We start from the raw sequence: 26,698 nt of genomic DNA, 5'->3' as shown, positions 1-26,698 counted from the left end.
TTCTCAAATTGGTCTCCTCTGCTTCATCACTGATACTTCTCTCCTATTAGTTCAACCTCTAGGCTTGCTAGAATCACTGCAAGACCCCCCGTTTCAGTTCCACATGCACCTGCACTGTTGTCCATGCTGCTACAGAGTTACCTTCCCAAACACCTGCTTTCAGTTCCTTACTAGAGTAACCAACCAACCCGAGTTGTCTAGGATTGAGGGATTTGGGGGGATGTGGGCTTTCAGTGCTAAAAGCCAGAAGGTCCAGGTAAACCAGGATGGTTGCCTTAGATACACCCTTCAATCACTTTAGAATGGCAGGCAAAGCTCTTCCTAACCTTCTCCACACTATCCTCTGAGCCTCTTCTCTCTGTTCTTCCCGTCCCGCTCCACCACATACACCCTGCACACCAACCTTGCCAAGCTACATTCAGTTCTCTGAATGGAATGTGCTCTGCCTTTTTACATCTCAGTACCTTTGTACATTGTGTCTCCTTGATTTAGAATGTTCTTTGTCTTATCTGGGCTTGCTGGTAAACTCCTATGCGTCCATCTAGATTATTTTCAGTTGGCACTTTTTCACTGAGGTCATCCAGGAATTGGCTGTAGCTTCCTCTCTGTTCCCACAGCACCTTGGATATACTGCTGTCATAACACTAGCCCACTGAACTGTACCCTCTATCAGATATTTGGCCCTAGGACTTTCCTCTGTATCCCTAATACCAAGCACAGGGACTCATACACAGAAAGTGCTCAAGAAGGAATGAAGGAGGGAAGGAAGGAAGGAAGGAAGGAAGGAAAGAAGGAAGGAAGGAAAGGTAAGTCCTTAGATCACTTTGCCTTCCGTGTAGAACTTATATTTGGGTTAATTGAATAAAATGTTTGCTTCTTCCATTAAAGCATTAGGTCATTGAAAGCTGTATCTATCTTCACAGCATCCACACTGCAGAGACTCATTACATTTGTTCAACTGATATGGTTTATCTATTGTTTAAGGCTGAGAAGAGATGGTGACATGAAGGTCTTTGCTGGGGGACATGTCAAGAGGGACTGCAGGGATGTATACAGGTAGTCTAAAGGTATAAATTGAGTGCTATTCCTTCCCTGTATGTGACTGCCATGGATTTACATTTGCAACAACCATTTCTCTTAAGGGGAAATCTCTTTATTGCTAAACAGATAGGAGAGTGGAGAATTGGAATCTCCCAACTAAACCAGGCACTGGAAACAGCTGAAACAGCTCTACCCTTAACTAGCTTCTCTGCCTATTGAGAGAAAATGATTCCTTGCTCAGTTGTCATATACCCCTATTTCAAAGCCATAAGTAAATATTTATACCAGAGTGTCTAAACGTGGGACTGCCAACCATATGCATCAGAATCACATGGATGTTTTTGAAAAATGCAAATTCCTGGACCACCACCACAAGTTTCAGAGGGTAGGGCCATAGGACCAGGGCATTTCCAGTTCAGTATCTCCACTGATTCTTATGCACATGGCATCTGGGAAAAGCTGATCGATACAGTGAAGGAGACTGCCATTTAGACCAAGTAACATTTCTTCTCTCAAATGACTATTATAATGGTAACTACCTAATAGGGTTGATGTGACAATTAAAAAATATGTTGCCTATAAAGTATTTACACAATGCCTAACACAAGGCAAGTGCTCAGTATGTATGAGCCAGTACTGCTCCTTGAGTTCCTTGGTGAAAGAACATGTCTTTTTCATCACTGTATTGACCTTGACATTTTGGCATCCAATATATGAACCTACAGATAATCGATCCCCAACAAATTTAGTTGCATTGAACTTTGATCTTGAATAAGGTTGGAGGGAAAATTTAAAACAAAATGCCATTTTTACTAAAATTGGCCAAGATCTTTGGCAAGTGTTGAAAACTGACCCAAAAGAGTTACAAGGGCATTTTTTTATAAAGTTGGTAGGATCCTTCATAAAGTGGCACAACCTTTCTAAAAAGCGATTCAGTAAATTTATCGAGTCTTAAAAGTGTTCCTAATTTTTGTTGCAGTAATATAATTATTATTTCTAGGAATTCATCATAAGGAAATAATCTGAAATGAAAAGCTAAAATTCTACGTTTTTATACACAAGAGTAAAACATGCACACGCACCATAAAGAACTTAACTGTCTGACATTTGGAGAACAGTTAAGTAAATATGACACCTCCACAAAATAGAATGTTATTCAGTCATCAAGTTGAAATTTACAATAAATTTTTCATGAAATAGGGACAATGTATCATGTGTTAAATGAACAAAGGCATTTATGGGTTGAGTCCAATAATGTTGAAGAAAATTTGTAGAAAAAAATAGTTAGCCAAAAATATATCAAATGTTAACAATGATAGAACCACAGTGATGTTTGTCATATTTCCTTATATTTTTCTGTGCTTTCAAAATTTTATAAAGTAGAATAAAATATATTTTAAAATAAAGTCAGAAAGTAATATTATCTTTAAAAGTAACCGAGTCTTTTACTTCTGGAAACATGGAGTAGACTTACTTTTTCCTCCCAATAAGTTCAACTAAAATCCGTGAACGTTATGTAGAAAACAAACATAAGAAGGTTGAATGGTGGAGAGAAGGCAGATCGACAACAGAACTTGGGAACCAAGGAAACAATGACTCAGTAGTGAGTTCTCTGGGTTTTCTCTTTGCCTCATCTATGACTTGGAGCAAAAGAAGCTGGCAATGGGAAAAGACACACACACACACACCCCAAAAGCCTGATCTCTCTAGCCAAATGACCAGGAAAGGATCCAAAGTTCACACACACAAAAAAACTGTGGCCCCACCCCACCTACACCAGCAAAGGCCAAGTGGGGAGTCTAGACTGCTCTTCTCCACATATTGTAAGGCGGAACCTCAACCCCGGCGGGAATGATGTTAGATAAGGCTGCATAAGGAGCCAAGACTTTCATTCCCACCAAGTAATAGCAAGCACCCTTTTCCCTGTGGTATCAGTGGAAACTATATGAAGCCTAGACCACCACTCCCAACCAGCAGTAACAAAGCTCCTCTCCTCCTCCTCCTCGTCCATGCTAGGGTGTTGTCAGAGGAAGCCCAAGGAGAGCAAGATTTTTTACTACCCCCTAGCAGTCGTAACACCCCCTCCTGCAGCATCAGTGGAGGTCATGTGAGGAGGAGCAGTGAGGCACTTCTAATTCTCCAAGCCAGAGAGTTATCACTGGAAGCCTAGTGGTGCTGAAACTTCTACCCTCAACCAACAATAATGAGGAGCTTCCTCCTCCTCAAGTGTCAATGGCGATTGAGTAGGTTACCTGGACTTTCCCCACCAACTGACAGTAATGAGGTTGTGCCCTACTCTTCCTCTGCTGGAACAGTGGCAACAGAAGCCAACTAAGGTATAAGTTTTAAATAAGATCCAGAGTCTCGTAACATAATACCTGAAATGTCCAGTTTTTAATGTTTTTAAAGTCATACCAAAAAGAAGAAGATCTCAAACTGAATGAAGAAACAGAATCAACAGATGACAACGCCAAGATAACAGACATGTTAGAATGATCTCATAAAGATTTTAAATCAGCCATTGTAAAAATACTTTGAGGACCAACTACAGTCACACCAAAAAATGAAAAAAAGAGAATATCTCAACAAGAAATAGAAGATCAAAGTAGAACAAAATGGAAACTTTAGAACTGAATAATACAGTGCCTGAAATTAAAAACAAAAACAAAAAAACTTCAATGAATGGACTCAACAGTAGAATGGAGGGAAAAGAAATAATCAGTGAAATGAAAGATAGAATAATAAAAATTGCCCAAACTGAACTACAAAAAGAAAATAGTCTTTAAAAAATAAAACCATGAAACTGGTGAAACTATTAAAAAAGATCTTATTATTCATATCATTAGAAGAATAATAGATAATTTAAATAACCCTGGAACTATCAAGAAAATTGAATCTATACTTTTGAAATTTCTAAAAAAGAAACCCCTGGGAATTCCCCGGTTGCCTGATCATTAGGATTCTGGGCTTTCACTGCCCTGGCCCAGGTTCAATCCCTGGTTGGGGAAGATCCAGCAAGCCTCATGGTGCAGCCAAAAAAAGAAATCCCTAAGTCCAGGTGGTTTCACTGAAAAATTCACTAAACATTTAAAGAAGAATTAATATCAATTCTTCACAATTGCTTCCAGAAAATAAAAAAGGATGAAACATTCCCTAATTCATTTTATGAAGTTAATGTTACCCTGATAACAAAACTAGACAGTATTAGAAAAAGAAAGGAAGAAAGGAAAAAGAAAGCAATCAAACTGTAGACCAATATCCCTTAGGAGTATAGAAGCAGACGTTCTAAATGAAGTACTAACAAATAGAAGTCTGCAATATGCTAAAAGAATTATGCACCATTATCAAGTGGTGTATTCAAGGGATACAAGGCTACTTCAACATTCATAAATCGATCAGTGTAATCCATCATGTTAACAGAGTAAAAAAAACAAAAAAACAAAACAAAACAAAAACACAATCATATCAATCAATACAGAAAATACATCTGACAAAATTTCACAGCCATTCATGGTGAAAACTCTCAGAGAAATAGGAATAAAAGAGAACTTCTAAAAAAAAAAAGGAACTTCCTCAACTTGACAAAGAACATCTTTAAAAACATACAGTTAACATTATATTTAATGATGACAGACTGAATGTTTTCCCCATAAGATCAGGAGCAAGACAAGGTGTCTATTCTCAACTCTTATTCAAACACATTACTGGAGTTGTAGCTAGACAAGAAAAAATAAATAAACAGCATACAGAAATAAAATTGTTTCTACTTGCATATGGCATGATTTCTATTATAGAAAATCCCAAGAAATCTACAAACAGAAAACCTCTTAGACTCTTGGAACTAATAAATGAGTTCACCGCAGTCACAAGATACAAGATAAACATACAGAAAACAATTGTATTTCTGTATCCCAGTAATGAACATGTGAATACCAAAACTAAAAATACAAGATGATTTACCGTCACTCAAAAAATGAAATACTTAGATGTAAATATAACAAAATATGTACAGGACTCGTATATTGAAAGCTACAAAATGCTAATGAAATAAACTAAAGAAGATCTAAATAAATGGAGAGACACGCCATGTTGATGGTTTGGAAAACTCAACAGAGTGAAAATTTTAATTCTCTACAAATTAATATATGAGTTTAATATAATTTCTATGAAACTCTCAGTAAGATTTTTTGTAGATATAAACAAGATTATTATAAAATTTGGAATATGGAAAAGCAAATGAACTATAATAGCTAAAACAATTTTGAAAAATACAAATGAAGTAGGAGCAACAAGTCTACCTGATTTCAAGACTTATTATATAGCTACCTTAATCAAGACTGTGTAGCATTGACACATAGCTCATCAGAACAGAATAGAAACCAAGAAATAGACCTATAAAAATATGCCCAGCTGATTTTTGACAAATGTGCACAAGTGATTTAGTGGAGAAAAATTAGCCTTTTTAACAAATGGTACGGGAGCAATTGCACATCCATAGGCAAAAAGTGACCCTCAACCTAAGTCTCATACCTTATACAAAAATTAACTCTCAATGGATTGCACACTTAAATATAAAACATAAAACTTTAAGACCAAAAGCAGGAAAAAATATTGGGGCCTGTGGCTGCACAAAGAGTTCTTAGACTTGACTTCAAAAGCACAGTCCATAAAAGGAAAAAAATGATAACTTGGAATTCTTTAAATAATTGCTTGTGAAAATTTTTGCCTTTTAAGAGGAGGAAAAGAAAATCTATTGACTGAGTGAAAATATTTGCAAGCCATACATCTAACAAAGGACTGGTAGCCGGAATGTATAAAGAACTTTCAAAACTCAACAGTAAAAAAAAAAAAATTCAACTAGACAACTGACAAAAGACATGAAGATGTAGATGGCTAACAAGCACACAAAAAGATGTTCAAAATCAATAGCCATTAGGGAAATGCAAACTAAAACCAGAGCGAAATATCACTACATGCCTATCAAAATGGTTAAAATTTAAAATAGTGACAATGGTAAATGCTGGTGAGAATGTAAAGAACCTGAATCATTCAGACATTGCTGATGGGAATGTAAAATGGTACAGCCAATCTGGAAAACAATTTGGTACTTTCTTTAAAAACTAAATATGTAACTTCCATACAACCCAGTAATTGCTCTCCTGAACATTTATTCCCAAGAAATGAAAAATTACATTCACACAAAAACCTATACACAAATGTTTATAGCAGCTTTATTCATGATAGCCAAATACTGGAAACAACTCAGATGACCTTTAATGGATGAATGGTTAAATAAAACATGGCGCCATGGAATACCATGGAACACTACTTAGCAATAAAAAAAGAATGAATTCTTAATATACACAACAACCTGGATCAATCTCAGGAAATTACACTGAATAAAAAATTCAATCTCAAAGTTTACATACTGTATGCCTACATTTATATAACAGTCTTGAAATGATGAAATCATTGAAATAGAGAACAGATTAGTGGTTGCCAGAACTTAAGGAGGGAGTGCAGATAAGAAGGAAATGGATGTGGCTATGAAAAGGCAAATAAAGTATCCTTGTGGTAATGGAAATGTTCTGTACCTTGATCGTATTCATGTCAATTTCCTGATTGTGAGATTGTACTATAGTTTTACAAGATGTTACCAATGGGTACACAGAATCTCTCTGTATTATTTCTTACAACAGCATGTGAATCTACAATTACCTTTACAAAAAAAAAAAGACAAAAAAAGAATGTGTCGGACTAGATTATTTCTGAGTGACTTTCTATACCTGAAATTCCATGATTTGAGGGGTCTAAGGATCCATTAGGCTCTTGCTCATAAATAGGTGCACTGTGTCTAGCAGGCAAAGCTTCTTACAGATCTGGGCAACCTCAAAATGAGGACAGGTATGAAACTAAATCAGACAGATCCTACAGATCTATATCTATTTAGAGATGGAAGAAACAGAGGCCCGACAAGGGAAATTCCTCACACAAAATGAATGGTTAATGGAATAATTCATGCTAGAAAGAGCCCAGGCTTCTAAACAGGCCCTTTCCACCATGGCAGTTTGTAAATGTCTACTGCCCTCACTGACAGCCTGTCCAAACTGTTAAACACCACCCAGCCCCAGTCCTTTCAGAGCTCTACTCAATGAGCGCTGGTGGATAAAGAAAATGTGGACAATCTTAACAAGTAATATTTTACTATAGCAATAAAGCAAAAGATTTTTTTAAAAAAGAATGAGACCAGAAAGGAAAGGAAAAGAACAAGTCAATGTTTTCTGTAAAGTACCAGATAAAAAACATTTTCAGGTTTGTAGGCTATACAGTCTCTCTCACAACTATTCAGTTGTGCTGTTGTAGTGCAGAAGCAACCAGAGACAATCTGTAAACAAATGATCTGTTTTCCAACAAATCTTTATTTACAAAACAATCAGTGGGCCAGATTTCACCCACAATCTGTAGTATGCAGACACCTGCCATAGAAGAACAACAGAAGCATTTAATGTTTGCACCTGTAGTGACAGTACCTACCTAATGGGGTTATTATAAATTTTAAATGAAGCATCACATGAAAAGTGCTTATCAAAGGACACAGGTCCTAGTAAGTAGTCAATAACTACGACTATTACAATTATTAGGCAAGAATTGTAAGCAGCTCTTTTGCCCCTTTTCTGTTTGTCCATCTCTGTTTCCCTCAGACCTTATGAGATCACTAGGTAACATTTAACCTAACTCCTGTCTTATGCTCTACTGAATGTACACAATGCTTTGTCTAACTTGTTGATTTCTTTCCCAGATTAAAAGGAGTAAGAATGAAGAATTATGTAGTTAAAGAATGACTGACTCTTTACCCCCAGCATACCCCTTAGCAAATTTGCAGGTGGATTAAGCGGGCAAGATAGCATCCAAAGGAAGATCAGGAGAGGTCAGCAAATCTGCATGGAATGGAAACATGACAAAAAATCTCACCCCCTCCGTTAATGGTTAACTGAGATTATTTCCCCCTTTTCCCTTAACACGTTTCATGGCCTAGCAGAATCTTCAGAGTTGGTTTTGGAGCATGAGTCAACCTTCTCCCCTGGTTGCCAGTCCTCATTAAAGCAACCTTTCCTTTCCAACCAACAATTGTCTCTTGAGTTGATTTTTCAAGCAGCGAGCTGCCAAACCTGAGTTTGGTAACAGAATCAGACTGATCTAAGACCTGTCTGGTTCTGAACAGAAAGGTCTGAACTCCTTATTGTCAACAACCTTGGTGACACAGTAAGTGGCACTTCTGTGTTCCTCCTGGTAGATGCCCCTTTATCCCAGAATCTCTGTGAATTTCAGAAAGGGAATTACACTAAGAGAAGGTAGCTTCTTTAAATTATCATTCCAAGATTTTCTGAAGTAAATTTTGAAGAACTATGACACATGAAGAGTGATTGAAGGAACTCTTTAGATTGGAGAAAAGATACCTGGAGGGGTGGGACTGAAGGACATACGAGAACAATTTTTAAATGCCTGACTTGTAGAAATGGAAGCTGATTTTTGACAGGTAGCCCCAAAAGGCAAAAAAAGTAAGACTAATGAATTCAGGTTAATAGAACTATATTTCAGTTCAACATAAAGTAGAGTTTTTTAAATTGTCTTCTCTGTCTTACAAGGAAATGATTTATCTTATGCTGAGTTTCCTTATCTGAGGGCATTTAAGGAAAGGTTAGATGGGTGAGGTAAGGGGCAGGAGAAGGTCAGGTAAACTTTGAAGAAGCTTTTGGCCTGAGACCCTCATTCTGTGGAATGAATCTGAGGTGAAATGAAGTGTAGTAAACTAGGCATCTATTTCTCTCAATTCTAATCCTTATTTACCTTTCAATTGGTATGCTGTTTCATATAATTTTGAAATGTAATTGTAACTAGCTACATTCATCCATCATTCATTCATTCATTTATTTATTCCAAAAATATATATTGTGCACTTACTTTGTGCAAGGCATTTTTCTAAGCATTGGAGATATAGCAGTGAATAGTTGATCAATAAGCTATGAAATATTAAGTAGAAAAGTATATCTTCCTTGGGGTAATAAAATATTCTACTTTTATTTGCATATCTTTTGCTATTTTCAATTGGCCAATTAATTTATATAGGGACCCTTTGTAGGCAATTATTTCAATGATGTAAAACTCAAAAATAAATTTTTTCCTGCTCTGTGATCTTGTGTAAAAGTTCAGAAAGAAGATGATTGGGCTTTTCTCCCTATAGTGTGAAAGCCCCATAATCAGACCTTTATTAAAGAACAGATACTATAGCTGTGACCACAGGGGATAGAATTTGATACCAAGATAATAGGAATTCTATCTTTTATTTATTCCTCCTAGGGTAGAAACAGCAGGGGGAAGCTACATAGAAAACTTTCCTGAAATGAAATATGAAGCCTCCCTAGTCTATTGCTATAGACCCATTCACCTCTGCAACATGGGGCTGCTGTGTTCAGAACTGATCCTTTATATGCACATGATGCCTTTTGACTGAAAAGCCTTTAAATAAATAGAAGCTTCACAACTTTCTATTACACACTTCCTCTTCATAGTTTTCTGGGATGGAGAATGGGAAACATGGCATTTCTGAGCATCAAAATCATATCCCTTCTTGCAGTTCCACGTGAGTCTAGATCTCTACTCCTGAGAGGGGTTTTGAAAGCCAATCTGACTTTACAAATGCACAGACCCCCCCTGAAGGGTATGATTTTAGCAACTAGGAAAGACTGTCTTTAAAAATATCCCTCTAACTTATACAAAACACAGACAAGATTTATATGCATTTATATGCAAGATTTATATTTATATTGTAGATATTCACTACAATATTATTAGTAGTAGTAATAGAAAGCTACCCATGTATATAAGAATCTGGTAATCATTAAATAATATTATATAGCCATTAAATTAATGTTTAAGTATTTTTAATAACATGGGGAAAATGTATATGTACTAATATTAAGTGAAGGGAAACAACATAAAATTATGCAGTATGATTTCAAATTTAATTGAAAAAAAGGTGAAGCACAAACAAAAAAAGACTGATATATAAAAGTATAAACTAAAATACTCGTGGTATCTGCCTTGGGTGATGACATCATTGTGATTCTTCTTTTACTTCTATATTGTGTATATTTTAATCATTGAATATGATTAAATGAACTTTTTTAATAACCAAAATTATTTTATTTTACTTCATTTTTTATTTTATACTGGGGCATAGTTGATTAACAATGTTGTTAGCTTCAGGTGTACAGCAAAGTGATTCAGTTATACATATACATGTACCTATTCTTTTTCAAATGCTTTTCCCATTTAGGTTATTACAAAATATTGAGCAGAGTTCCCTGAGCTATACAGTAGGTCCATGTTAGTTGTCTATTTTAAATATAGCAGTGTGTACATGTCAATCCCAAGCTCCCAATCTCTCTCTTCCCCTCACCCTTCCCCATGGTAACCATAAGTTCGTTCTCTACATCTGTGAGTCTGTTTCTGTTTTGTAATAAGTAAATACGATTCAATGAACTTTTAAAATCAGAAAAATAGCAACATGGATGGACCTAGAGATTATCATACTAATTGAAGTAAGTCAAACAAAGACAAATATTATATATCACTCATACGTGGAATCTAAAAAATAATAAAAATGAACTTATTTACAAAACAGAAACAGAATCACAGACATAGAGAACAAACATAATTACCAAAGGGGGAAGGGAGATAAATTAGGAGTATGGGATTAACAGATACACACTACCATATATAAAATAAATAGCAAGGATTTACTGTACAGTACAGGGAACTGTATTCAATATATTGTAACAACCTATAAAGGAAAGAATTGGGGGAAAAAAAGATATATATACAGAGAGAGAGAGAGAGAGAGAGAACCGAATTACTTTGTTGTACACTTGAGACTAATACAGTATTGTAAATCAACTATACTAAAAAAAATTAATTTAAATAAAAATTATTTAAATAATTTTTAAAAATATAAATGAACATATATTTTTAAAAGCTCTTTTCTACCTCTTCACAGATATCTAAAATACTTCAGCAAAGCTCTATATTTTATATTCTCTGAGGCAAAAAAAAATCACGGGGTGACACAACCACTTTAAACATTATTTGTTCAGTTCAGCTAACCTATTATTTATTGACTATCAGATTGGAAATTCTGTTTGTCCATTTGTATTTTTTTGTCTAGACTACCAAATCCCCATTTATTTCACTCCAGGTAATAGCATCCAATACCCCAATTTTCTTCTGTCAAACCACTCCTTTCACCACCCTCTGCTGATGTGCTTTATGCAGAGTTGACTCTGACCCCATCTCTAGGACCGGGCATGTGACTAAGACCATGGTATTCTCCTGTCCACACTAATAAATTTGAAAAGGGGAGATGATCCAATCAGAGCCAGTGAGGAAAAGATGAGTCTTTTTTGCTCATCTATTTTACTGAGACTATTGAAAACAAGGCAAATTGTTTTTTCCACTGGGTTAGTATCTGGAGATATGTAATCCTGGAGTTATCAGAAGGCCGCATGTGAAGTTTGGACTAAAACCAGTACTGTATGACCAATTTGACAAAGGTCAGTTACTTCCAAGTAGGAAATCCTCTCTGACACAAGCAAAACTCCATTGGTGCTGGATGAAGAATGGAAGCAAAAATCCTCTACCACTTACCATCCTGAAACCAGGATTCTACAAAATCATGCTCAAGAAACTGCGATCGGAGGGGCAGGAAACTCCCATCTCAGACCCCTGACAGATAGAAGACAGAGGTGGCTACCATGTAGAGGATGAACAGGAGTATTGACAAAGCACCACTCCCTGAAGCCCAAACACAAAAGGACTGGCTAGGATTACCTTCTCTGCCCCTACTAGAAGCCTAGCACTGAGTAACAAGCCAAGGAGGACACACTGGTGGAGGGACAAGAGCATAAAGAGAGACAATTTCTGTAATGCAGGCAGGCATGGATGGCTGAAAACTGAAGGGGAATCCGGGTGACCTCATTCCAGTACCTGTGCCCTGTTCACTTTTATGCCCAAAAGATCAGAAAGCTATGACTTTTACAAAAGAGACCCGGAGGTTTTGCTTCTCACAAACTCAAAATGAGCCCTAAGTATAACATAGCTGCTAAACTAATACACACTGTGTTGGGCTTATTTTGTAGCTGTAGTAGTGGTGGTGGTAGTAGTGGTAGTAGTGATAGTTGTGGGTAGTGATAGTAGTAGTAGAGATAGTGGTATTAGTAGGGGCGGTAGCAGTAATAGTAGCCAGGAAACTATTGGAGTTAGAGCAGGAGATTTGGAATCAACCTGCCAAGGTTCAAGATCTGTTTTTGCTGCTTCTCAGGTTTCATTTTTGGACAGATTATATAATTTCTCAGTACTTGTTTTTCTAAAATTCAGATTAACAACTCAATTGAGTCAGGAAAGAAGAGAAAAACTCTTGTAATATTTGCATAAAATCTTCAATCTATCTTATCAGAAATATATTAAGTAACTTCAATGTTATGTGTGAAATATAGACATGAAATAAGATGCAGTACCCTCCCCTACTCGCAATCTGTTGGGGGAGAAAGATAAACACAGCACTCTACTACAGAACCCAGTGAAAATTGCTATAGTAGGCATTCATATCCACTCCAGACAAGGAAGGGACCAAGTGTGACCCAGGGGCTCCCAGATGGCTTAAAGAAGGAAGTCAGATTTGAGATGAGTTCTGATGGAGGGGCAGGGCTCTGATGGCCAGATATTAGGGTGAAGATACCACCCTGGCAGAGAAAGTATATAATATATTCTGGGAAGAGCAAGAAGACCACATTTTGGTGATGAAAGAAAATGGAAAGTAAAAAATTGTCTCTTGGAATTGACTAAAGGAAAGACCTGCACAGGGTGACGTGGCCTCCAAGCTGAAAGATCCTTATCATGCTTGGTGATTCCAAGCTGAAGGAGAGAAAACTTGAAGGTAAATGTATGCCATAAAATTCAACCTTATTCTTCCATTAAAAGCAAGTAGAAGGAGCCACTTATCTACCCAAACTGCATTCTTGGATGCTTTTGTTTTTGACCTGGCCTCAAAAATTGACCTTTCCTCACGATATTATCTTCTTTGTACTGATCCTGAGACTGGAGTACTAGAGATTCAAACTCCTGCAGCCATGGTTCCCCCAAGAAGATTCTGGAAATGCTATGGTGATTATAGTCTCAGCCAGAGCCCTGTGTGTGCAACCACTAAAATCAGAAAGTGAAAAAAATAAATAAATAAAATAAAATCAGAAAATGTTCTGGCCTGAGGGACATAATATTTCTCTGGAAATCACCCAGTACATTTGGGCCTCCTTCTGTTCTTTTTCTGAGGGGGCATCTAGGGCATAACTGTGCTCATTGTACATAAAAGTAGCCTCAGGGTGAGGATGGATTTGAGGAGACGATGTTCTGAGCTGCCTTCCAACTCTACCCAGCTGTGGTTTCAGGCAACTCACCAAGGTTTACATGATGGGCATCTAGAAATAGCTGTAGCCCATTTAGATAGATGGTCTCACTCTGGCTAGTCTTCAAGAGGCTTTGAAATAGTCACAGAGTCTTGAAACTGGTGCCCAGGAATGAATTTCCTCTGGACATATCACCAAATCACCAATTCTTTTGAAGGCCAAGTTCCTGTGCTCCATGTCTTCTGTGGGCCTGAGGGAGCTGTAGGGTTTAGCACTGGTTAATTATTTATGAATAGATTTACTCCTTATTCCTTTATTCATTGAGTAATTCATACAGCAACTGCCATAAATTTCCATCTCCCACTTAATGTAATGTCTCCAGATATGTTCGCCTTTCCATGACTAAAAAAATCTCACAGCACTTTGAAAAAATCAAGAGTATCACTTAAATTTCTTAAGATGTTTCACAGATATTTTATCCACCTGTTTTAAAACTTTTTAAACCATATTTTGTATGTGTGCTGGAGAGTACATCAAGAAACCATCTGCATTGGTCTCTGGCTCAAACCAGTAAGGTATTATTATCTCCATCTTGTAAATGAGGTGAAATCAAAGAGAGGTGACCATGACCTACTTTAATAATGGCAGAGCCAACACCACAGTGCTGGTCTCCAGACCCTTAATGTTGTGTTTCTTTCGATTATGCCCTGGTGTTTTGCAACCATTAACAACTGAAGTAGTGCGTCCAAAATTAAGCAAAACCAAGAGGCAGTAAATTATCATGTTTAAAGCACAAACTTAGGCTATAGCCTTCCATTTACTTAGCCAGATGAACCTGTGCATGTCATTTAATCTCTCTGTGCCTCAGTTTCATCATTTGTAGAAGAGAGATGTTCATCCCTCCTAGGGTTGTTGAGAGGGTTAAATAAGTTACTATATGTAAAGTTCTTAGTCCAAATCAACCGCCATATAAGTATTTGCTGTGACTATTGCCATCCCTGCTCCCAACCTGTTCCTACTTTTCCCTATGGGATTAAGTGGTAGCATCATCCTCTCCCATTGGACAAAGTAGGAACCTTAAAGACTTCCTTAATAATTACTCATCCTGTTCACCCCTTCTCTCTTATACCACAGTCTACGTATGGGTCATGAAGTCTTTTTAGTTCTAATTTTTAAATATCTCTTAAATCCAGTCTCCACTCAGCATCCTGAATCTCTCACCTGGACTCTTTCAAACACTCCTTCCTTGTCTTGCCTCCTCCAACCAAACTTCCTCATCCCCTGATGTAACATCCTTTGGAAAGGCAAATCCTACCATATCATTCCCTGTTTCAAATTTTTCAGTAGCTTCCCCGCTGCATTCATCAGATTGGCATCACATCTTTCTGACCAAGTCCAACTCAACCGTCAAAGATTCTAATTTAGTAGGCCTGGAATGGGGGCCTAGGAATCTATTTTTTTGTACTCCCCAACTTAATTCTGGTACGGTTTTTTCATGGACCAATGTTTGGGAATCATTGGAAAAGATAAAATGTGTACTCATTAGGATGTCTTATACAGTCCTTCAAAGGCTGGCCTTCACCTACCCCTCCAGGGAAATTAAATGCCATCTTCCCCCTTGGAGTGTTCTTTGACAGAGTTGCTACTTCTTCTGTGCTCCTACAGCTCTGTATGCATAAGTCCCACAATGATACCTATTTCAGCACACTTTCATTACATTTGCATCCCTGGTCCCCCCAGTTGTAGGACAGCTTCATGAGCGTGTGTCTTGTGCAGTCACACAAGGCCCTGCTTTTAGAAGGATGTTCTGCTACAGTGATCTTGAAGTTCTTAATAATTCTTGAACCAGGGACACCTCATTTTCATTTTGCACTGGACCCCACAAATTACATACTCTGTCCTGCCGACTCTACTGTGAAATCCTTGAAAACAGAAACTGTTTGCTATTCACTCGAAACCCTCTTTGGTTAGCACAGAGGACTCCTGGCACAGAGTAAGGGTTTGGTAAATATTTGTTGAGTTTATACGTGAACAGATGAAAAGGTAGAATAAGGTATCTCACAGAAAAATAGTGTAGCATGGCTAATTAACTCTGAAGAATAAGCTTTCTTTATGCCTGAGGGAGATAGCAGCCAACTGATAAATTCACAAGATGATTGACAATCCCTAATAAATAACATAAAATTTCCTAGGTTCCTCTTTAAATTTCTCAAACTGTTGCAGCCTTTGAGCCTTGCTACCTCCCTGTTCTTCTCAGAATGCAAAATTGCAGGTTAATGGGGCTTGCAATTGTGCCATCGGATATGCCCTGAGTATTTGTGCCAAGAATTGTGCTAAATTCTGGGGGGGGGGGGGGGGTGGAGTGGGAAAGGGGAGAAGGAGGCCATAGAAAGGTGAAACAAGCAGGACCCCTCTTCTCAAGAAGCCATTAAATCGCACTTTTCAAGAGTTTCAATCAGAGATGAGTTGACTTCATGGGAGTTCTGCAGCAATGAATCAAGAATAAAGACCCTAGACTTGGCCAGTGGCCCAGCTTCCTGAACATTTCAACTGACAATATGTCTCAGTCTGAACACAATTCCTCCACTATGAGATCTGTGGGTTCACTAGTTAACATTGGCAACCAACTCGGAGGTGCTCATGGAGCATAATAAATAAGTAGCTATTGAGGTGGGGGGAGGTGCTTTTGCTCCCTGGTGTTAGGGAAGAAAAGGCCAACATCAGCTATCAAAATGAGCCAAATAATTGCAGAGGACAGATGTCCCTAGCTCACGCTGAAGGAGCAACAGGACTTCCAAAGTGGCAAAGGCCACACACCACCCTGCTGCTATATTATGTGCCCATGGCACTAACTTCTTGCTGTTCCCACAAATGACTTGGAAGTTCAAAAAGAGTTTCTCTTGCTTTTCCACATCCACTAGTTTTTAGTTACCCAGTCTACTGGTTGATATAACATCAGTGATAGCATTAATATATTCTAGTAAAGAAAAAATGCTAAGAAACGTATAGCGATGTGATCAATTTCAAATTAAGGAAATGAAAAATAATTCCGCCAGAAAGTATCATTTTCACATTGCAGATGAGCCAAAGTCAAAAATACTGATAATGCTCAACATTGGCAAGTATGGTAGAGAAATCAAGTATTCTCAAAAACAGACTGCTAGTCAGAGTATATTTTTATAAAACCGCAATCTTTGGGAGGGCAATTTGGGCAATGTAGGGCAATGTATCAATCAAAATTTAAAACACACATCCCCTTTATTGCAGCAGTGCTTTTTCTAGGACTTTATCCTAAGGAAATGATCTGATTAATATTTTAAAACACATGCAAAAAGTTTTCCATCACAGCCAAAAAGTTTACAAATGACATAAGTAACATGAGAGATTTGCTTAGTATAGCATAGTCCATCCAAACACAAGTTAAACATTAAAATGGTTATGTGGAGCTGTAAATATCAAAAGGAAAATATGTCCCTAATATATTTTAAGTGTAATGAAAAGCCAGCTTTAAAAAAGAGTATAAATGGAATGACTCCATTTTTTGTTTAAAAAAAAATACATATTTGTAAATAGAGAAGAGATAACACCCATCCTTCTCAAACTCTTCCAAAATATAGCAGAGGGAGGAACACTCCCAAACTCATTCTACGAGGGCACCATCACCTTGATACCAAAACCAGGCAAAGATGTCACAAAGAAAGAAAACTACAGTCCAATATCACTGATGAACATAGATGCAAAAATCCTCAACAAAATACTAGCAAACAGAATCCAACAGCACATTAAAAGGATCATACACCATGATCAAGTGGGGTTTATTCCAGGAATGCAAGGATTCTTCAATATATGCAAATCAATCAACGTGATACACGATATTAACAAATTGAAGGAGAAAAACCATATGATCATCTCAATAGATGCAGAGAAAGCTTTTGACAAAATTCAACACCCATTTATGAAAAAAACCCTGCAGAAAGTAGGCATAGAGGGAACTTTCCTCAACATAATAAAGGCCATATATGACAAACCCACAGCCAACATCGTCCTCAATGGTGAAAAACTGAAACCATTTCCACTAAGATCAGGAACAAGACAAGGCTGCCCACTCTCACCACTCTTATTCAACTTAGTTTTGGAAGTTTTAGTCACAGCAATCAGAGAAGAAAAGGAAATAAAAGGAATCCAAATTGGAAAAGAAGAAGTAAAGCTGTCACTGTTTGCGGATGACATGATACTATACATAGAGAATCCTAAAGATGCTACCAGAAAACTACTAGAGCTAATCAATGAATTCGGTAAAGTAGCAGGATACAAAATTAATGCACAGAAATCTCTGGCATTCCTGTACACTAATGATGAAAAATCTGAAAATGAAATGAAGAAAACACTCCCATTTACCATTGCAACAAAAAGAATAAAATATCTAGGAATAAACCTACCTAAGGAGACAAAAGACCTGTATGCAGAAAATTATAAGACACTGATGAAAGAAATTAAAGATGATACAAATAGATGGAGAGATATACCATGTTCCTGGATTGGAAGAATCAATATTGTGAAAATGACTCTATTACGCAAAGCAATCTACAGATTCAATGCAATCCCTACCAAACTACCACTGGCAATTTTCACAGAACTAGAACAAAAAATATCAAAATTTGTTTGGAAAAACAAAAGACCCCGAATAGCCAAAGCAATCTTGAGAACAAAAAACAGAGCTGGAGGAATCAGGCTCCCTGACTTCAGACTATACTACAAAGCTACAGTAATCAAGACAGTGTGGTACTGGCACAAAAACAGAAAGATAGATCAATGGAACAGGATAGAAAGCCCAGAGGTAAACCCACGCACATATGGTCACCTTATCTTTGATAAAGGAGGCAGGAATGTACAGTGGAGAAAGGACAGCCTCTTCAATAAGTGGTGCTGGGAAAACTGGACAGGGACATGTAAAAGTATGAGATTAGATCATTCCCTAACACCATACACGAAAATAAGCTCAAAATGGATTAAAGACCTAAATGTAAGGCCAGAAACTATCAAACTCTTAGAGGAAAACATAGGCAGAACACTCTATGACATAAATCACAACAAGATCCTTTTGGACCCACCTCTGAGAGAAATGGAAATAAAAACAAAGATAAACAAATGGGACCTAATGAAACTTCAAAGCTTTTGCACAGCAAAGGAAACCATAAACAAGACCAAAAGACGACCCTCAGAATGAGAGAAAATATTTGCAAATGAAGCAACTGACAAAGGATTAATCTCCAAAATTTATAAGCAGCTCATGCAGCTCAATAGCAAAAAAACAAACAACCCAATCCAAAAATGGGCAGAAGACCTAAATAGACATTTCTCCAAAGAAGATATACAGATTGCCAACAAACACATGAAAGAATGCTCAACATCACTAATCATTAGAGGAATGCAAATCAAAACTACAATGAGATATCATCTCACACTAGTCAGAATGGCCATCATCAAGAAATCTAGAAACAATAAATGCTGGAGAGGGTGTGGAGAAAAGGGAACACTCTTGCACTGCTGGTGGGAATGTGAATTGGTACAGCCGCTATGGAGAACAGTATGGAGGTTCCTTAAAAAACTCTAAATAGAACTACCATATGACCCAGCAATCCCACTACTAGGCATATACCCTGAGAAAACCATAATTCAAAAAGAGACATGTACCAAAATGTTCATTGCAGCTCTATTCACAATAGCCCAGAGATGGAAACAACCTAAGTGTCCATCATCGGATGAATGGATAAAGAAGATTTGGCACATATATACAATGGAATATTACTCGGCCATAAAAAGAAATGAAATTGAGCTATTTGTAATAAGGTGGATAGTACTAGAGTCTGTCATACAGAGTGAAGTAAGTCAGAAAGAGAAAGACAAATACCGTATGCTAACACATATATATGGAATTTAAGAAAAAAAAATGTCATGAAGAACCTAAAGGTAAAACAGGAATAAAGACACAGACTTACTTGCGAATGGACTTGTGGATATGGGGAGGGGGAAGGGTAAGCTGTGACAAAGCGAGAGAGAGGCATGGACATATATACACTACCAAACGTAAGGTAGATAGCTAGTGGGAAGCAGCCACATAGCACAGGGAGATCAGCTCAGTGCTTTGTGACCGCCTGGAGGGGTGGGATAGGGAGGGTGGGAGGGAGGGAGACACAAGAGGGAAGGGATATGGGAACAGATGTATATGTATGACTGATTGACTTTGTTATAAAGCAGAAACTAATTTAAAAAGAAAAATAAATAAATAAAAAATACATATTTGTAAATAGGTGGTGCACATTCTTTTAAGAATAGATTTTGATTGATTGTCTTTTGTTTTGGCATGGTGCATAGTGCAAATAAATGGATGATACCCAAACAGAATTTTCTTTTTCTATCCAAACATGTATGGGGGTAAAAAGGGAAGTCTTGAAGAAATAATATGTGCTGTGGTGTGTTGGTAGGTATTGAACAGCAAGCCTTCAGGTGGGGCAGGTAGAAGTTCTCTGTAGCACTTACTGATTTCTGTGGCATAAATACTCCCAACATTATTCATTTCAAGCTACTAATGTGATATCACTGAATGCAGAGTTGGGAAGAGATGTACAGGAACATTATGTACAGTAACCATTATGTACAGTAACCATTATGTAGTATTTCCATGATATGGATACAATGGATACAAATAATCATAAGAGTAGAGATAATATTAAAATGTAGTGAAATATTAGAAAGTGATGTTTTGTATATGCATTTTTTACAAGTCTGGAAGGAGAGTCACCAATATAATAATATTGATCTTGTCTGGGTGGGAAGTTCATGAATCATATTTACTTCATTCTTTAGACCTATATATGTCATTTCAATATTTTTATAGTAAACATATGTTACCTTTATAATCAGAAAAAATTTTCTAGGTTTTTTTTTTCTTTCTTATTTGCTAAAATCTAGGAAAGAAAGAAATCAGTGAACACAACTTTTAAAACAAGTCTAGCTGTAACAAAACACTTCCCCCCAAAGGAGTCTGATTTCATTAGAGTATAACTAAAGATAATTTGAATAAATTAAATCATACCTTTATTCAGTCATGGTATAAGGAATTGAGCACTCAGTGTTTCTAAGGCCTTTCAAAATATAAATATGCAACATCTGAATACAAAGGAATTTGAGCTCCCAGCCCACCTTACACTCTCCCTCTACAAATAAGGACACTGAGTCCTAAGACTGGTATGTGTTTTCCAAAGTAAGCACTACAAAGCAGGTTATAAAGTAACTCAGCTCCTCTCCATTTATAAATGGTCTCTATAGCTTGTGAATAAAAGTATATATTCCTCAGTTATCATTATTTAATGAGAAGAGATGACCTCATGGGGGATGGGTGGGCAGGGTAGTATTCATTCATTTGGTTAATTGCTGAAGCCCTCACTCCTCCTACCTTTGCATAGACCTCAGCTTATGCTTCTCCAGAATTTTATACTTCTTCAGACAATTCCACATAGACTGTCTTAGTTGATCCTCATAAGAGCCCTGTGAGACAGGTAAAGTAAGAAGGACAACTCCCATTTTACAGCTACAAAAACTGAGGCTAGAGCAGGTAAGTGGCTAGCCTAAAGCTAGTGAGAGCCTGGTCTCTGGTCCCATTATGGTGCTGTCTGGGAGACGGTCTCCTCTTTGAGGCCTTTCAGAGGCAGTCATCTGGGTGAACCTACTCAGAAGGTCACTTTCTCCTCTTTCCTGCCTTGTCCTCCTAACAAGCTCTTTCTTCCATTGGCTCCTATCTCATATTGCACTTAAGGATATTACTTTCAGGTCACCTAGAGTGTCTCTTTCGTTCCTGTTTTATTAGTTCTAGAGTGGAAGATAGTCCCAGGCATCATTAGGCATGGAAATATTCTGTTCTTTATTTGACATGAGGGCTAAACCCTAGAATGCTGTTTTCTCTTGAAACTTGCAGTGATTTCTATCATCGGAGGAATGACTTCTGCAAAGGTCCAAAGAGTGTATATTAGAAAGCAAGAAACTGTAAACACTTTGGTGTGACGCAATTCTAGACAATCTTGATTTGCTAAAAGGGATTAACGTTGAGGCCAAACGAGATAGACTGACTCAGGAAATACAAATCATATACAACAAGAGATCCTGGGAAATCTAAGTGGATGAGATGGATCTAAGCTTTGTTTTATCAGGGAGGAAGTGTGTTCTCCTATTAAGAGTGCTATATCCTCTGCAAAAGCTGAAGAAGGCATCAGGAGGCTATATTCAGGTCTACCAACTTAACCTACATGGGGTCTCGGCTCCTGGTCTTCATGGTTGATGTAACCTTAGATGAGCAAATTCTCAGTGTATCAGTTTTCTCCTCTTTCAGGTGGGAAGCATAACACCTACCTCACAGGGTGTAGTGAAAACCAAGTTAGCTAGTAGGCAAGAAACTATTGGTAAACTAAAAATTTCTAACTATATGTCGCATACATTTAAGGTATCCTGCTAATTTTTGAAGCTTACTGCTCGGGGAGAAGGGAATGGAGTAATGAGTTTAAAAGGGACAGAGTGTCAGACACAGCAACAGGCAGGTGGCCAGGTTTCTCCAGGCAGAGCAGGATGGAGAGCTCAAGAGTGCATACTAATTGCTGCACCTCCACCGAGACTACCAGCCAGATGACTCCTCTCCAGAAAACATAGTGTCCTTTCCTTGTCAAAGGCCCTCTCCTAACTGGGCTTTCAGCTGCATGCAATACTAAGTTGACACTCTGATGCATTGACTGGGTGATGCTATTATGAAGATGAGCTATTAACTACACTGCTTCACTAGGATACGTAGGCTAAAGAAGGGGTAGTAGTGTCCCTTGAACTAGGAAAGCCTTGACAGAAAGTAGATGATTCTTCATGACTCTTGAATGACAAACTGTGGAAGAGAAGAAATGAGTGTGCAGGAAAAGAGTAGGTGTGTTTCCATCTGAGGACTTGAGGGAGAATTTAAAAAGCCAGTAGAGAGAAGGAGACTCTGCCTTCTGGTGAAGAATATTCAAGATGAGGATCAATTTTTCAACTTAATATAGAGAATTCTCTTAATTCTTTTAATATAGAGAAAACACTCTGGAGAAATAAGGATGATATCCAACGTGGGTCAGAGGGTCATTTCTGGTGACATTTGTGTAGGGCCTAAAGGCAACTGTCATTTGGTGGTCAAACCCAAAAGAAGTAAGGAGAGGGTTAAGAAAGTCACGTAAACTTGGGTGACTTTGATTCCCTTATAATTTTTTCAGCTGTGATAGCAGAAGGCATCTACTCTTGAAGGTCCAAAAAAATGTTGTTGCTATAGGAACAGGTAAGCAGATTAGACCTGAAAGACCAGTTCAGGAACAAAGAATTTAATAGCCAGGGCTAAAGCAATTAACCAAGAAAACATTTTAAGTAAATATCTTTGGGGTTTGTTATTTATATATTAATTCCAGGAAGATAAAAATGTTACTGTAGAATGAGAGCTTCACATTTTAATGTTTTAATTACACCATTACTGGCATAAAAGTCTATGCTTACACAATTAGCAGAACAGCCTTATTAACAGAAGTACACATTCCTAACTCTCTCTTGATTATATTGTCATTGAGAAATACAGCTTTAATTTCAGCAAGAGCATAAGAATCATCATTGATTTTTCCTACAGTTTCTCAGATGGGAACACATCTAAATGAAAAGAAACAGTGAACTCCAGAAATTTTTCTGAAACCAATCTGTATGTAGGGAGCTACAAGTAAAATTCTAGAAGTAAAGAGAAATGCACGTAGGCTGATAGCTGTTAATATTTTATATGTTTTCCCTGTCCAACAGTCTTTGTGAACACAGATATGTGAGCAGAGAAGAAGGTCAGAAGCCCAGCTCCCTTCCTACTTCGCTGTAGATGTGCTACTTCTTCCTATTAGGGAATACGCTGCTCCCAACATTAGGGATTTGCTGAAATTATTAGACGTTTTGAACAGAACTTGCTATACTGAGAAGTCTCAAAAACATATCATGAAGGGGCATTGTACTTCTCTCCCTTTCAATTTTACTTCAAAACATTCTTGATAAAATGAATACAATATTTTCCATCCTAGCAAATTTCTGCTGTCAGAGGTTACATTTATGAGAGAGAAAGATTTCTTGAACATTAACTTTTCTCACATAATGCCGGAATCAAATCACAGAGGAGAGTGTGTGTATGAGTGTGTGTGTGTGTGTATGAGCGTGCACATGTGCGTGTGTATGAGTGTGTATGTGTGCGTGTGAGTATTGGAGGCTGGGGAGTGGGAATGGAAAGAGGGGGAATGTGGCTAGAATCTTACCATCTCATTCTCTTCTCCTTCATTGAGCAAAGCTTGCTGGTCCTTCTCAAAGTGGTCCCCCATGGAAAAGTGATTCCACTCCTCCCTGACCTTCTGGAGCAGATGCGTCCAGGACGAATTGAACTTGCCCAGCCACCGCCGCTCACCAGCTGACTGAAAGACTTAATGATCCTCCAGGTTAAAACTCCTTCTGGAGCACACACCTTCTTTCAGCAAATGACAGTACTTAGCAAACTGAACTCCTCCTACGAGCCACCCTCTGCTTGGAGGAATTTCTGCAGGCTCCTGGCTAACTGCATTCTCTCTGAGCAGCTGTCCCAAAGGAGGCTGCTGCTCCCATGCTGATCTTTTTGTGCCCGACATACAGGGAAAGAACTCATTGCCTGCACAGTGCCTGCCAGCAGAAGACATCTGACTGCAAATCCAGCGGGACAATGCAGAGTTGGCAGGACCTCTCCGAGGAGTGGGGAGCAGGCACAAGGACTCCCAGATTTATTCACAAGGAACTGGGGTGGGAAGGAGGCTAACAGAGCTGCAGAATTTATTTGATTAATGAAAGCCCTATTCCATCGGCTTTTAATAGAATCCTCATTTATTTTGCCTACCAAAGGTACAAATTGTGACTAATCCTCTTCAAAAGGTATTTGAAATCGCATTCCTCTGTGTGCAAAACACATTCCACTTAATGTGTATGTGGAATTGTTTACTTTTTTGAGAAACTTGCAGAAAAAAGACAAAGGTGTAACCAAGCTATTCTGTGTAGTCTCCTCTCACTAAATACTGGTGGTTAAACTCTTAAGGAGTCTAGACTCATTTTTTGATTTTTTCACACATTCATTCAAGTCACATTATTTGAGCACAGGGACTACATATATAAATCAAGTCATATTTGCCACCCTCAGACTGATGTAGAGATTCAAATATGCAAACAAGTGTGATAAAATGTGGTTAGTTATTATGAGAGCTGGAACAGAAGTCTAAGATAACTGTCAGAAGTCACAGAATGGTGGAGGGGGACACACATCCATGTCCGCTCTGGGGAAAAAAAAAAAAATCCAGCTGCTCATCTGCGCTGCCCTTGCCATGTGATCATTTAACCTGAAAGAACTGGCTCTTCTCATCCAGTAACTGGAGGAATTGAATGAGGGCTTGAGGAAATGTATCATACAGCTCCGATCAAGGGCTGTTGTTATAATTAAACTAAACATCTAATTTAACAGCAGTCAGTAGAGCACGGCGTTTAAGGGCATGTGCTCTGAATTTGGAGGGCCTGGGTTCAGATTTGGACTTTCCTAGTTATGCCACCTGGGGATAACAAGTTTCATAAGCTCTAGAAGCCTCCATCTGCTCACATGTAAAATAAAGATGATAATAGAACTTACCTCCTAAAACTGTTATATGAGGGATAGTGCCCGGGAAACAGCATGTGTTCAATAAAGGAGAGTTATTTTTACCTTCACTGTGTCCACTCCCTCTCCTTCAAGCTATGCACAAATGTTGGCACTGATATTCCCAACCTGATATGAAAAACCCTAACAAGACCAAGACTAAAGTGTGTGTGTGTGTGTAAAACACTGAGCAAATGGTAAAGTATAACTAAGATAAACATTAAAAAGTAACCTCTTGTAATATTAATTACTATATTATACATACATGCAGTTCTCTGAATTTCTAAAAATTATCAGCACACTTAACCACGTAAATAACCATTTTATCACAAGATCAAAATATGAGGAGTATGAGGTTTCTTTTTAGGGGGATGAAAATGTTCTGGAATTAGATAGTGGTTATGGCAGCAAAACTTTGTGAATATACTAAAACTCACTGAATTGTATACTTTTTAAAAGGGTAGATTTTATGAATGTGAATTATATCTCAATAAAAAATTATGTCTCAAAAAAAGTAACATTTTAGAGCTCTAACAGGAGTCATTTAAATATTTAGCAGAGAAAATAGTAAAATAAGATTTTACACTTTATCTCAGCTTATGGGGATTGAGGAATGTTTGTATGTGAAGTGGTAAAACTATACCAGTGCTAGTCGGCAAGTGAGAAAGAAGTGTTTCATTCTATTGTCTATAACTGGTAATTCCTGCACTGTTTCCTTCTGGCTGGGTTCCTGAATAAACTTGGCAATTTCTGCACCACTGTGGGGTTAAGATGAGTGTGTAATTTATTAAGAATCTCAGGGAAAACTGCACATGAACTTACCTCATTAAACAGATCTGATTACACCATAACAGTATTTAAGCCAAACCTGAATACCAAAATCAGTCCCTAGGAATGTAAAAAAGGTTTATGAAAACTGGGAACCAATAGAAAATCATTTCAACAGCATGGTCCAGGAGAATGAGGACTTTGAAACAGTGTTTCCTCACATCTCTCCAAAAGTTCTAATGGTAAAATGTCCAAGTGCCTCTACAGCCACATGGCTTGTGGGCAGCCTCCTTCTTCGTTCAGCACTGTGAGTCCGCAAGCATGAGTGTACCCAGAACAGAGCTAGATTCCATGGAAAAGGAAACATTTACAGAACATGTCCATATACCAGGCGCTATTCTGAGCATTTTACACACACATTCACAATCCTTACAATGGCCTCTGTAGTCAGTAGTATTATGATCCTCCCCACTTAGCAGACATGGAAACACCAGCACAGAAAATAAATAATCAGTGAAGAGTGAGTATTTGGCCATGGCAATGCAGCTCTCCCAGTCCATGATCCTAGTTACGAGGCTAACACGGCTACTATAGGTTCATTTGGCATAATCAAAGTGCTCTGTGAGGGATATAACATCTATATGACCAGGAGAGCCTCTTTGTGAAGGGAGCATTTGAGAAGGGCCTTGAAAACAGACAG

The 26,698-nt window shown here is 37.8% G+C and overlaps 1 protein-coding gene across 1 annotated transcript in view; it reads right to left on the bottom strand.

Moving 5' to 3' along the window:
* The window catches only part of ATP13A4 (ATPase 13A4), a gene marked incomplete at both ends in the record, with an annotated part of 141,194 nt that extends 117,289 nt beyond the window's left edge, over nucleotides 1–23,905 (bottom strand). The window contains one exon of the mRNA XM_079704914.1: nucleotides 23,843–23,905. Coding sequence (XP_079561040.1) covers nucleotides 23,843–23,905 — 63 coding nt within the window. The remainder of the gene's footprint in view (nucleotides 1–23,842) is intronic.
* Between the last annotated feature and the right edge of the window lie 2,793 nt (nucleotides 23,906–26,698).

The sequence above is a fragment of the Hyperoodon ampullatus genome (genome assembly GCF_949752795.1).
Source record: "Hyperoodon ampullatus genome assembly, chromosome: 5".
In the NCBI taxonomy this organism is placed as follows: domain Eukaryota; kingdom Metazoa; phylum Chordata; class Mammalia; order Artiodactyla; family Ziphiidae; genus Hyperoodon; species Hyperoodon ampullatus.
Note: the sequence above shows the minus strand (reverse complement) of the source record. Positions and strands in the feature narration are given on the sequence as shown.